This window comes from Bos taurus, chromosome 10 (assembly GCF_002263795.3).
Source record: "Bos taurus isolate L1 Dominette 01449 registration number 42190680 breed Hereford chromosome 10, ARS-UCD2.0, whole genome shotgun sequence".
Classification (NCBI taxonomy): Eukaryota; Metazoa; Chordata; class Mammalia; order Artiodactyla; family Bovidae; genus Bos; species Bos taurus.
The window spans coordinates 48,049,970-48,065,022 of NC_037337.1; the positions used below are offsets into that span (position 1 = coordinate 48,049,970).

Here is a 15,053-nt window from a genome sequence, read left to right on the forward strand (position 1 = left end):
GAGTTAGTGTGGCTAAGTACACCAAGGATGTTTTGATTTTCTAAGAGCTAGATATGTTTGTGGATACTGCTTTTACTTAAAAATTTAAAAAATTTTCCTGATTTATAAAAGGAAGGCAGTGGAACTTAATTTCAGTGGAATACAGAATAGTCAAGGACGGGAGGATAATGAGTTATGGTAAAAGGAGAGAAAAAAGGCTTAGAGAACAGATAATTTATTTTTGGTATATTAAAGAAGCATTTCCCACTTTTTCAATCTCATGCTCACCAAGAAGGCAATTAAATCTATTTTTAGGAGTTGATGAGATAATTACAAATAAAACACTATCTGTTATAAATATAGGTGGTGCTCACTATAAAATCAACAGACTTAGAAATGACCCAGAAGTGTACTGCCCTTACCTCTAGGCTCCTCTGATGTAGGAACCATTTAAGGATCTCATCAGGGTTACAAGCTAGAGAAAAGTAAAAATCTAGATGGAGAAATAATTCTGGATTTTAACCTCGGTAAGAGATTCCCAGCCAAAACTGGCTTGCCTCCATAGCCATCCAGGTGAAGCAAAATATCCTCCCTTACATTACATTATTTTATTTCTTCTTCAGCTTTTTATCCAGGTCAACAATTCTTTGAGCTTTCAGCATCTTGATTTAAAAGTGCCAGTGATTCTGATGGTGTAAGTAGTTTAGTCACTCACATATTAGCATGACTTAGTTGAATCAGATTCTTTTGTCTTAAGAATCTGATCGGCAGTACTGAGAGAACTATAGCTTTTATAGGGTCATTATTTTTTAAATTGTGATGAGAGAAGGTATCTAATTTTGGAACATGGAAAACTGTAGGGGTGAAAAGGTTTGGGTAGAATTGCTCTGATACAGTTGAGGGCAGATTGGGACATTGTGCTGCCTGGAGACCTGAAAAGAGGGCATACTAGTGATTGGGAAGAGCATAAAGAAATAATAGTGTGGAAAGATACCAAAGACAGATTTTTGCCCATTTCAAAATTTAGCTGAAAATATGCCCTTTTTATCTTCTCTCTCCTGCTTTGCATAGCTTTTTCCCATAAAACTCCAAACTTGGCTTAGTGACACTTAGGGTAGTTCATCTACATTATGGGTGAGAAAGTTTCTGTAGGCCAGTCTCTGAAGGACTTGATATTAATACCATTATTTCTAACAGAGAAGATGTGTTCTTCCTTTCATGTAATATTTGGAATATAACTAGTCTGACCTGCCTGTCACTTTATAATACTGGTAATCATAAAACAGTATACCTTGCCTTCAGGGTTGGCCTCTTCTAGTTGTAGCAATTTAGCATACTGTCAAAGGTCTTTTCCTTTGGTGCTCTAATCTGTGTTGCTGGTTCAATTCCTGGGATCTTGAACAGATACTCTTTTACACTGATGCTGTAGAGATGAGGTTGCAGGTGTGACTAGAACAGCATGTACCATATTTAGATCATCAGTTCTGGTTCCATTGATGACTTGAGTGGACTTAAGCAAATAATTAAACCTGCCTGGGACCGAGTTTTCTTTTTTTCCAAACCAAAGCAATAGTTGCCTCATTTTTCTTATAGTTTGGGAATATTAAATGAAATAATAGTTATCAAAAAGTTTAAAAAATATAAAGCACAATGTGAATAGTTATTTCTAATAGTAATATAAAAAGATGTTTTAAACTGTGTTAGTTTCTTTTTTTCTGAGCAATGTTCATACTCTATATCTGAAGGGTTTTGTATACTTTTTCTCTTAATGGAAAGCGAGAAATGTATATCTTCTTGAGCATCCAAATAAGAAAGTTGAAATCATGTTTGTTTAGATAAATTAACTTTGAAGATTCCTTGGAAGAACCTTTATGGCGAAGCTGTTGTTGCAACTCTAGAGGGATTATACCTGCTTGTTGTCCCAGGAGCAAGTAAGTTATTTTAGGTTATAACCATTCAGTAAAGTCATAGTAAAATTAAATTGTTACTTTGGTTAAATATTTTAATATGTTTAGTAAAACAGAACATAATTTAAATAAACTAATCATACTCATATATATACACACATACATGCATTTTACATATACATACATAGCCACATTTTATATAAAGTATTTTATATTGTTGTTGGAAAGAGTAATTTCAACCATTTGTGAAATTTATTATATTCTCTGTGAATAATTATTTTACAACTAAGTCTTCTGTTGAGATGCATTAGACAGATTTACTTTTGAGAATGAAAGTAAATAAATTTTAAAAAATGTACTGTCATGTTAATCTACAGATTGGAAATTTTTTTCCCATTTTGTTGCTTCTGATTTTGAGTGAATGTTCTTTCAAAAGCATGTATAAAGTAGGTAATTTTCTCATTATACATTATAGTATTTTAATTTTCAATGAATGTTTTAAAGTAGTGATGTTTTTCAAAGTAATATCTTTCACTATTAATTTTATTAATTTTTTTTCAGTTTGAGATCAATATAATGTTAAGAAAAGTTCAGATATTTTAGGGAAAAGTTACTTGTTTTATAAACCATAAAAGACAGTTTGTATTTTTATAACTTGTTTTCCAGTCTTTACTGTATACATGCTTGATTTAACATAGCATTTATCACATTATATATGTAACATGGATCCAGCTTCTTTGCTTAGTATGTGTATATATATTTTTTCCAAACTTAACTTATTTTTAATTGAAGGAAAATTGCTTCACAATGTTGTGTTGGCCACTGCCATACATCAGCATGAGTCAGCCATAGGTATACATGTGTCCCCTTCCTTTTTAACCTCTCTCCTACCTCCCACCCCTCTAGGTTACAGAGTGCTGGTTTGAGTTCCCTGAGTCACACAGCAAATTCCCACTGGTTATCTATTTTGCACATGGTAGTGTATCTGCTTCCATGTTGCTCTCTCTGTTCATCCCACCCTCTGCTTTCCCCCACCCATGTCTGTAGGTCTGTTTTCTATGTTGGCATGTCCACTGTTGCTCCGAATAGGTTCATCAGTACCATCTTTCTAGATTCCATGTACATGTATTAATATAAGGTATTTGTTTTTCTCTTTCTGACTTAAGTTCCCTCTGTATAATAGGCTCTAGGTTCATCCATCTCATTAGAACTAACTCAAATGTGTTCCTTTTTATGGCTGGGTAATATTCCACTGTATTTATATACCATGACTTCTTTATCCATTCATCTGATGATGGACATCTAGGTTGCTTCCCTGTCCTAGCTAAATAGGGCTGTAGTGAACATTGGGGTACGTGTGCCTTTTTCAATTTTGGTTTCCTCAGGGTGTATGCCAAGCAGTGGGGTTTGCTGGGTTATGTTGTAGTTCTACTCCCAGTTTTTTTGAGGCATCTCCATAGTGTCTTCCATAGTGCCTGCATCAGTTTACATTCCCACCAACAGTGCAAAAGGGCTATTTTTGATGAAATATGAAAACCACAGTTTCCATGGTGATAGTGACAATTTTGAAAGGCTATATGATATTTTATTATGGACTGCCAACTGGTTTTTGCTGTTACAGTGAACATTATAACTCATCCTCCTTATAGATATCTTTCTCATTTTGTGTTTTTTCCTTAGGTACGTGATCAGAAATGAGATTACTAAATTAAAAGGATATGATTTTGTGTATTTTATGATTGTTGATACATGTTCTTGAATTACTTTCTCAAAGTCTTTTTTTAAATCAATCTTACACTGATACCAGCTGATATTGGATTTTACATGTTTTTGTAGTTACTCAAAATTTTACCACTCAGATCTAATAACTGGAAATTTTTGGATGTTTTTTCTGCCTTCTCTTTGTTTTTCCCTTTTACCTTCCTACTCACCCTTTCCCCCAATCATCCTTTTTCCTGTATTCTTTCTCCCTTTAATTCCTTTCCTTCCTTCCTTTTCCTTTTGATGTGAACTTTGTAAGTAGATAGGAATCATTTATGTAAACTTTTTGTAAAGCCAATCTAAAGAATATAAATGTTTTTTGCTTACAAAGATTACCTGTTACACATACACACAATATTATAATGAGGCTGAACTTTGCTTATTTATTTATTATTGCCTTTCTTGATATGTGAATTAACTATATACATATTTTAGGTATTAAATATGATGCTGAAAAGGAAGAAAAATCCTTGCAAGATATTAAACAGAGAGAGTTATCCCGAATTGAAGAAGCCCTTCAAAAAGCAGCAGAGAAAGGTACAATATGTTTATGTTTTAGAAAAATGTACATATACCTATGTTTTAGATACATTTAATATTCTGTAAAGAGGATTCTTTCATAAGCCTTCATAAGCTATTGTTCCAAAGAATCTTTTAATATCATATCTCATAATATTGATTGTAAAGATTTTAATGACACATTTAGGAATCATTGCCTTTGTGATTATTTTATCTCACTGCCAGTTAAATTTTCTTACTTTTCTTAACCAGTCATATCTACTATGCTACTTTATGGAGACTTCCCAAATTCTTTGAGTTCTTGTAGTCCTGTTTGTTTTTGCCAAAGGTTAATGGTTTCTTTGTCTATATTTTCACCTGTGTTGTTGAAAGATAATAAAGTTCAGCATATTAATATAGTGAAGTAATGTTTAGAGGAAATGGTGCTGTAATTCTTTTCCTTGCTATATCTTTTCATATTATACAGGATAATTGTTAAAAATTGGTTTTTCAGATTTCAACATTTTAACATCTTAAGTTTTAATATTTTGTTTTTATCTAAAAATAAATCTGGTGACTGTTTTAATTTGGTTTATGGAGCAAGAATAAGGATAGGATAAAACCGAGTAGTCTGTAGGATGGTGAGTTGAAGGCATTTCCAAGCCTTTCCAAGTTTGTTTTTCTCTTTCAAGGCAAATCATACTCTGATTGCTGGTTGGCGTATGAAAATTAATGGCATTTTACATCATTTTTGCATCATTTGGTAGCATGTTTATATATTTCTATGATGGAAGAAGATGGTACTAGAAATGCCTAAGGCATTTCTCTTTGGTCTCTCTTTAAAGATATGGCCAATGTTAGAAATGATAGAAATTATTTTTAGATACTATAATAAGATGCTTAAGCTGCTGATGTTTAATTAAATCAAGAGAAATCTCTCTTAAAAATAGCTTGTTTATTAAAATTCTTTGTCAAAGATTCTAATTCTTTTTTCCCTGGCTGTTTTTCCCTTATTCAGAATTACTGATTCTTTTACAGAAAAGTACTAAAATATTTCAGATACAGAGGCTGTTTTTAATGGTAGAAAAATTTAAAAGTCTAAACATTTTTTTCCTTTCTCTTTTCATATTTAACTGTATCTTATATTTCCGCTGAAACTTAAGGATCTGTATTTCCATGAAAATGGTTTTGTTAATTTCTGTCACTTTTATCTGCCAAACAAAGCAAAGTGGTCATGGTTTTGTTTTATGCCAATTCAGTGTGAATATTTCTTTTTACTTAATATTGGTTAATTAGAAATAGTTTTATTAATTTTAATATGAGGAAAAAGGCTTAGAGAGCACTAGAATTTAATTTCTTCCTTAAATCAGTTCAGATTAAATCTGTTTGTTAATACACATACATATAATTGTATGTAGTCATCAATTGGTATATGTATGGTTGGATATATTGCTGTTACATGTAATTATATACTTTTAATTTATAATATATATAATTTATATTTTCCCTCTTGAGAAACAAACCCCAAACTCATTTTTTTCTTTTTTTTGGAATAGAAATAACTGTGATTGCTTTCAAAATATTTTAGTGTTTCCAGTGAACTATAAGAGAAAGCATGGTATATACTCTCTCCGTTTTAGTAGTTGACAGCTTAATCAGCAAAATGATAGTTTGCTATACATTTTGTATTAAGTGCTTGTGAATTTTGACTACTGCTACTGCTAAGTCACTGGGTTGTTAATACTTTGGAAACTTATTTTTGGGTCTGGCAGAGAGATTGTTAAGGATGATTTGATAAATCTATAGAGCATCAACATCTGTAGTACTAAGCTTGTGTAAATGGGGCTGTTAAGCTTATAAATAATCATTATATTGTAGCTTCTTGGATGATAAGTTTAATTTTTGTTAGTATAGAACTAAGATTCAGAAATTGAAACTCAGTTTCATTAACATTATTAGATTTGTCAACAAAATGCTCCAAGTATAAAAGAGATAAATTCAGAAGTTGGGAAATATGTTGATAGAGATTTTTTTTCTCAATTATTAAGAAATACATTTAGTCATTTTGACTGCATTTAAGTACTTTCTCTAGTTTATATGAATATAGACCCTATCTTCATATAATGTTGTTCATGTGAATGATTAAAGACAACCCTGGCCTTTATATGCTTTCCATTTCATCATTTTTAATTAACAGTTTTGACTTGATTACTATACTTTATTTTTTTTTACTTATTATTTTCCCACTTATTTCTTGAGTTTGAAAGCACAAAAGTACTATTGCTTATATATGGAGACTCAGAGATAAGGAGAGAAAATGATTTAACTATAAGCAGCAGTTGATAAAAATGAAAATAGAGTTTTTAGTCTGATCTGCTTTAAAGATGTACTTTTACTCAGTTTGTTTCATTTGATAAAATAGAGTGCCTGCCCACTATTATGTGGGAAAAAAAGAAAATTGAAATACAAGTTCATTTCTAGAGAGCTTGCTTAACTGTCAAAATAAATTTCTTGATATTTTTCTTCTTTTATTTCATTGTACTAAATTTATTTTTTTGGAAAGGCTATTGTAAAGTAAAGGGTAATATTAAATTCCTAGTAAAATCAAAAGATTTTCAAATGCTATATAGATTCTATATTTTAAAATATTAATTTATCAAAACTCTTAAAATTTTAGAGTTAACGTTAACTCTGAAATCAAATAGTTTTTCCAAAAAGATTTATGAAAAATGTCAGTTTCTTGTTTCACCCTTCTCTACCCTTTCAACTCACTCCTTAGAGGGAGCCATCATTTTAGAAATAGTAACATTCTGTGGTTATCTAATTTATTAATGTAAGGCACTATCTTGTATTTCCTTCCACAGTAGTCAAGGAATTTACCTCTCTTACCATCTTCCTTCATCCTCAGTTCCTCTTTCTATCTTCTCATAATATGGTCGTATCATAATTTTTGGCCAATTATGAGTCAAAATTTATATTACTGTGACAAAATAATTACTGTTCACTGGATGGGTCAGATAATATACTGTGATTATATTTCCTCTGCACCAGCCTTTTGTTTTTCTTTCTTAAATTTGTAAATGCTTCTTTCCTTCTGTTTAAATTTACCTTAAATTCTTTTGTGTGCTACATGAAATCTATCAATCATATGGCTCTCAGTGTTATTTTGCAGTTGTCCAAACACATCTGTTGTCCTCTCCCTGTCCCCCTTGCCCTCTTGAAGAGCAGTTTTTTTGGTTGTGTTTTGTTTGTTTGTTTTAGTTCTGCTATATAATTGTCATCCTAGAACTGATCTTCACTGCTCTTCTGTTTTTAATTCATTGAGTCCCTTGCCTTTTGTTCTTAGTTTTGTTCCTTTGTTTAGCTGAAGCATTTCTGATAGCTTTTAAGAAAGGATGCACTGGATATAATTTTTAAGATCCTTTCAAGTCTGAAAGTTTTGTAATTTATTTCCACACTTGTTTGATTTGGCTGGGGATAGAATATTGAGTTTAACATTAGAATTTTAAGGGTAAAAATCTTTTAACTTCCAGGTACTTTTGAGAAGTCTGCTGCCAGTCTGTTGAACACATTGTTGTAAACACAAAAATTAGAAAATTCCTGTAGCCTACTGTCAGAGACCTCATGTATGGTAATAGACAGGAGAGGGTGTTGAGTCTCATTAATGAGATGCAGTTAGAGTATTACAGAAGTTCCTAAAGGGCTTATCATGTTCAGCCAGAGATCGGGGTGGACACTCTGAAGGTCTGTATTTCAGCTGAGTATGCAGAAGGGAGAGAGGGCGTTCTAGGTTAAGGCGATAGTGAAATGAAAAAGTGTAGAGCATGTATGGGGAACTGCTAAGAATTTGGGACTTTGATAGTGTAGCTGGAGGGGAGTTGGAAAACTAAGTTTATATCGGTTTTGAGAAATTTGAATACCATGATGGTGATGATGATAATGATAGCAGCTAACATTTATTGAGAATTTACTGTTTGCGGGTCACTCTTCAAAGTGGTTAATATCAGCTGACTCATTTAATAGTCATAATTCTATGCTTTAATGGCTTTTATTGTTCCCATTTTATAGTTGAGGAAGCTGGAAGTTAAATAGCTTGTTCTAGGTTATGCTGTTAGAAAATGATAGAGCTAGAATTTGAACTCAGTCTGGCTCTTGACTGCGTTATAATGGACTTTGATCGATAGTCAGTGAGACAGTCAGGAAGTTACTTTTTCTTTAAAAATCTGGAGAGTGATTTGATCATGGCTGTGTTTGGGTAGTGGTATATAAGCTGGATTTGGGGAGCAAAATGGAAGATGGTGTTACCTAACCATCACTAACAAGAATGAATAGAAAGGATTCAGATAGTGTGTCTTTGAAGGGAACATGATACTAAAGTAAGATGAATTCATTTCAGTTAACCCTAAAATTAGCATAAATATTGCAGCAGTGTTTCCTTCTGAAAATGAACAAATGGTGGGCAGAAAGGGAACCAAATTAGCAGATTTTTACTCTCTTTGAAAATTGGGTAAATCAATGAGACATTAGCCATAATTGATATTTGTCTGTTTTGGTTAACTTGAAATTATTAATTGTTATAATTTTAATTATTAAGAGTTTTTGTTTTAATATATGAAAACAGAGCCTGTCTGTTGAAAGAATGGAAATGGTGTCACTTGAGAATATTTCCGTAGAAGTAAGTTGTTTTAGTGTCACTGGATTTTACTTGTTCTGTTATCTGATGTCTAATTCTTTGAACTGAGTTCAGATGTATTTTACATGTGAAATTAAAGATGTCTTAAAATGCTTTGCATTTTGGTTATTGCTGCCGTGCGGATGCAGGCGCACATTCAGGGGAGTTCATATATGGCTTGGAAAACTTTGTTTACAAGGACATAAAGCCTGGTGGGTATGCACGGTTAATTATACTGAGCTACATACAAAATTATATTCTTATCCATGCTTGTGCTTTTAATGGAGTTTATATGGCATGTCATCCTTTTAGAAAATATGGAAATGTAATTCATGTTTTTCCCCTTCACTGTCATTTCGTTTCTCCATCTTCTGCAGCCATTTATTCACTCACCAAATGCTTAATGTCTTCTAGTAGGAAGACTATGCTGGATGCTCAGTGTTCGTGGGGTGAAACAGACCCAGCCCACTGCCTTATGCAGTTTACAGTTTGATCTGTGGATAACTTCCAAATCTGGACTGCCTTTTTGACTTCGTTCAATAGTATAGTAGTTTTTCAATTAAACGATTTCTCTTCTGTAGCAGTGGTTCTCAAACTTGTAAAAAGCAGTAAAATGGAACCTTTATTTTTTGGAGTGAGACTTTATTTAGGACCTTGATAAAAGATGTTTCCCTGACTTTCTTCTCCTGTCCTCCCTGATTTGCTTCATCTGTGTAGCAGCTTTGCAGCACATGTAGACTACTGTCCTGGACAGTCTCACAAAAAAGGCAGATTTGAAGGCTGACTGTTTTAGGATTTACAGTAGGATTTTTTTGTATCTTAGGAAGTTTACCAAGCACATTAAAATAATAATTTCTAATATTTTAAACAATATTTAAATACTAAAATATTTTAAATATATTTATCTATAACTTCTCAGGAACTTGTTATATTAACTTAGTCACACTTAAAATTTGTTTCGATTAAGTGGCAGGCAATTGGCATCTCTATTTCAAGATATAAACCACAATAAGCATTATGATAGAATTACTTTTGCTGCTAGAAACTTCTTTCATTTTTAGGTTCATTATGACAAATGGAAGGATGAGTTGCATGGCAAATTTCATAGCATGAATGAAATTATCCTGAAAGGAGTTTCTCTTTGAACAAATCTGCCCCTTGAGTAAGAGTGACTGACTCTTGTCTTAGAGTCACTTTGTTTAATATAAAAGATAACTCATGGTTCACTGTCCAATTTTGTGGGTTATAATGGAACCAACTTCTGTAGACTGCCAGGGGCAATGTTTTCTGATCTTACTAAGTGCAGCCTGCCTCCAGGATACAAATGAGTTCTAGTGGCCTATTTAAATATGTAAAAAAAATCACTGGGCAGCAAGCAGTGCTTAAAAAACAAAACAAAACAGACAGAGGTCACTCTAAAGTAAAACTTCATGATTCAGAGTTTCTTTTTATTCCAAAAATGTGTATTAGCCTGGATTAAAAAAACAAAACCAAAAAACTAAACTTGGCCTAGAATTTGATGATTCTGAAATGAGAACAGTTAATTTTGTTGAAGATGTCTTTTGTTTAGTTGCCCTGGACTTCATGTGTTCTTTACAATGCTTTCATTTTTTCAGTTCCTGAGTGTATATTTGTTGTTGTTCAGTCGCTCAGTTGTGTCTGATTCTTTGAGAGTGTATATTTACTCATTAAAAATTTTTTTTCTGGAGCAATGATTTTCAAAAAGTCAAAACTATTTTCATAATAATTCTAAGACGTTATTTTTTTTCCCCACTGTATTGACATTGGTACTGATGGTGCAAAAGCAATGTTGTGTAAGATTGCTGGCTGCCTTCCCATGATTTAAGGCAGTGGCACCAAACTCTACTGCCAGGAGCTATTGTATTGTTCCCTGCCAGTCACGCACAGTAAAAACCAAAATAGAATGGAAGAAGCAGCAATTTTGCTTAAGAAAACCATTGATGAAATAGAAACCATTTAATTTTAATAGATTACAGCTCTTGAGTATATGTGTCTTTGTCATTTTGTGACAAAAGAGGAAGCATACATGTTGCACTTCTGTAGACTGAAGGAGGATAATTGTCTCAAGGGAACATACTTGTGCAGTTGTTTGGGTTTTCTGATCTTACTAGTTGAACTAGTGGAACTAGTTGCTTTTTTCATGGAAAGCCATTTTACTTCAAAGAATGGCTGACAGACGATTATTACTCAGATTTGGGTGTTTGGTAGACATTTCAACAACACAGCTTTAAGAAAAAAGAACTGACACTGTTTGTTACCAGCAATAAGATTTGAGCTTTTGAACAAAAATTAGAATTTTGGGGAATTTGTATTTGCTACTTTGAGCTTCACAGCTTCCCATACTCAAAAACTTTTCTGATGAGATTTTTGGTGGTATTAACAATGTGATTTTTCATATTAAAAAATAAAATGACTCCGCATTTATAAGATCTGTATAATTCAATGAAGCAGTATTTCTGTATTATAAAAGTGTGGTAAAAGATTATGAATGTATTAAAGTGCACAGTAGACCGGCTTTAATTTAGACGAAAAATTGACGGATAGTTTCAGATTCCAAGGTACAGCTTTAAGAAGCTATCACTGGTTGAGTTTGATGTAGTATCCATAATTACATGAAAAGATGGTCATATGCAAAAGATGAAGATGTTCCTCCTGTTTCCTATTACATTTCTGTAATTAGGTCAGATTTTCCTCACATACTCCAACCTAAACAATAGATCCTAAAAGAGCAAAGGCAAAAGCAGGTATTTGTATCCAGCAGTCTCCTACTAAACCAGACATTAAGGAGATTTGTGACTGTAAAACCGTATCAGTCTTCTCATTACAAGTTTTTGTTCAGAAAACATAGTTATTTTTTATAAATACACGTTACCTGTGCTATTGCATAATGGGTTATTTAATAAGTTAATAACTATTAAAAAGCTTTTCAGTGTTGATTTCCAACGTGGTAAATATCAGTATCTGTAACCCACCCTAATGAAAAGCTGGTTAAGGTTCTTAAATTTTAAGTGTATTAAAGGGACCCTAAGACCAAAACATTTGAGAACTGCTTTAGAAAGTGACTATCCATCAGATTAAATGAAGACTCTGTAGTACTCAGATTAGAGTTTGAAACCATTTGGAACATGGTGCATCTAACATTGAGATCAAAGACAGAACAAGGTTCTAGGACAAATGTGAACCCAGAAGGATAATAGGAGGTCAGATGAGAAGGGTGAGTTACTCCAGACTCTACACCCAGGCAGCTGAATCCTGTCTCCGAAAACTTTCTCCCTAAGTGGGATGGTTTTCAGGGCTTCTCTGGCTTTCTTAGCTATTTCTTTTCAAATAGTATTTCTCTGAGAACGTCGCTGAATGTTTTATTTGTAAATGAAAAAGATTTAGGGGACCATCACTGTGACAAGAACTCCTGGTAATAGCAAAGTCCTGTTTGTTACAGGTTTAGTAAATATTTTCTTCTTGAAACTTAGGGTCTTATGCTTAAAATCCAGGACTTGATAATTTGATTCTTAGTTCTTGTAGTGGCAGGATAATTTGCTTTAAAATATCAAGGAAGAACAAATTTAAAATTTCGAGCTAAATATCAATGTATTCTCTATAACATTAATTGAGCTTATATATTTTATTTTAATATCCAAATGTAGATAACTTTGATTCAGTTGAATAGATACATATCATGTGCTTTGTGCCTAGATATTATAATTCTTGTCCTAATGAAGGACTCCTCCTGACTAGAAACAAACCAGTTGTGCAGATACTTCAAATACAGTGTATTCATTGCTTAGTGGAAGTCTGCATAAGGTACTAGAGTGGATGGCCTTGGAGATCCTTGGAAAAGTTGAAGAAGGCATTGCACATGCAGTTGTGCTGGACCTGAGATTTGAAAGCCTCCTAGGAATTTGCCTGAAGAACTTGAGGGAGAGCAAACTAAGTTCAGGGAATCTACTATGTGTAGAGGCAGTAAGGCATTAGAAAGTTATAGCTTGTACTCATGGAACTCTGCTCAGTGTTATGTGGCATCCAGGATGGGAGGGGAATTTAGGGGAGAATGGACACATGTGCATATATGGCTGAGTCCCTTCTCTGTTCACCTGAAACAGTCACAACATTGTTAATCAGCTATACACTAGGACAAAATAAAAAGTGTTTTTTTTTTTTTTTTTTTAAAGTTATAGCTTGTTTTGGAAAGTAGCAGTAGTCTTCTTGAAGTGTCCAGTGCAAGGATGAGTGGCAGAAGATAGAACAGGACAGAGAGATAGGGACTGGATCATAAAAGGACCTCTGTGTCATGCAAACACTTTCTCATTTTATTTGGCAGGCTACAAAGAGCCTTTAAAATAATTTTGAGCAGGGATTAACAGGCTGTGAATAGTATTTTGGAAGACGTGAATCTGGTCGTATTAGGTCAGAGGAGGTTAGATCAGAGAAAAGAGTGGAGATTGGAGACAGGGGAGACCATACAGAGGCTGCCCCAAGAGTGAGGACTGGATTTGATGTGTAGCAGGCAGTTGAATGTAAAGATTTATAAGTTGGGTAAGATAGGTTTGGGTTAATGCCATGAAACAAGGCAGTGCCAAATAAAAGAGATACTAAAGGAATTATTAAGCTAAATGTAAAATTCTGTGTGCAGTTTTTTTCCCTTTTTGTATTCTTTATATCCTCGAGACTGCAAAGGATCCTGTTTTTGTGAGGTGTATCATTCAGAGGAAGTCATCTGTCAGCAACCTACCCATTCATTTCGTTTGTGCTCCTACCATACATATTCTGTCATTATTACATTTCCAATATTTTGGCAATGTTGAAATTAAAAATTAAAGTTTATATTATAAGCAGTTGTAAATATTCTAATGGGCACTGTGTACAGATATTTTACTCAATTTTTGTGTAATTGCATCTGCCAAGTTACTTTCTTTATTACAGAAGGTTATTCTAGACTAAAAAAGGTTTGTGAATTTCTGCCTGTATTGAAGTAACAGGTCAGTTTAGAATATAATACGGTGAATTGTACTAAATTTGCTGTCAGGAAGAAGTCTCTTGTTGTTCTCTTCTGTCCTCTAGTCTGCTAACTTGAATTTTATCCTTTTCTCACTAAAATGCTTCCACTGAGAAGGACGTAAACGTAAAAAGCACAAAAAACATTTTAAGAAACCTTTTAAAGGTCTTGATCGCTCAAAAGGTAGGTAAAAGTGGTTTTTATGCCATGTGTTATTTATACACATTGCCACTTGATTTCTGTCTTCAAAGGTAAAATAAATGTTAGATTATGATGTAACTTCAAAATAAGTTTTAGGGATTTCCCTGTTGATATAGTGGCTGAAAAATAAGTTTTAAGTTGGAAATGCATATTAAAATCTAAAATAAAGCAAGGAATAGGTTGTAATTCCCGTTGAGTAGTACTTTAGCTATCCTTGATCATTGATTATGAATTATGTGATAATTTCAGCTCTTGAACTTGTATTTTTGTATTTTTTATAGATAAAGCAAAAGAAGCCAAAAAGGATACATTTTTGGAAAAATTGGCAACTCAAGTAATTAAAAATGTACAAGTAAAAATCACAGACATTCACATTAAATATGAAGATGATGTAAGTAGTTTACTTGGTGTAAGTAATTGTGTGTTTTATGACATTAATTATTGATTAATTATTATTATTAATTATTGATTATTGATTTGCCCATACATGGCAGTTTTAAATCCAAGATTAAGTTTTTCCTGATTAGTACACTACCGTATCTCCTTATTAGCATTAAGCTTTTTACATTAAATGTGTAAATATATCATAAACCACCATATGTTTCTTTCTAAAGCTAATTTAAGAGATTTTTGGATTTCCTTTATTATTTATTTTGAATTTTGTTTAAAGACTTAGACTAATAAAGCTTTAAGGAACTAATTTTTTTATTTTTTACAAAGACAAAAAATTTGGTTCCCAGAGGTAATGAAGTAATTGGTTACAATGGTGGTTGTTAGAAAGGGGACTAAAACCTAGGTCACTTGGCTGGTAGTCTCATGTACTTTACATTCTACCACACAGGATTTTAGCACACACAGCTACTCACATACATGTGGAGCAATGTTTAGAAACCACTTTACTGATAACTAAAAGCTTAACGTTAGTTGATTAAGAACTATTTGATTAATTTCAATTAAAACATAATCAATATTTTAAACTTAATGTGCATTGCTTTGTCTTAAAGTTTGAAGCATAATTGAA

General features: G+C 32.8%; 1 protein-coding gene across 2 annotated transcripts in view; it reads left to right on the forward strand.

The window, feature by feature from the left end:
- VPS13C (vacuolar protein sorting 13 homolog C) overlaps positions 1-15,053 on the forward strand; it is a 181,339-nt gene that overhangs the window by 14,975 nt on the left and 151,311 nt on the right. For both annotated transcript variants that reach the window (XM_003586568.6, XM_002690847.6), the window contains exons 4-6: positions 1,815-1,910; positions 4,083-4,184; positions 14,314-14,423. In XM_003586568.6, the coding sequence (XP_003586616.2) occupies positions 1,815-1,910; positions 4,083-4,184; positions 14,314-14,423 (308 nt within the window). The remainder of the gene's footprint in view (positions 1-1,814; positions 1,911-4,082; positions 4,185-14,313; positions 14,424-15,053) is intronic.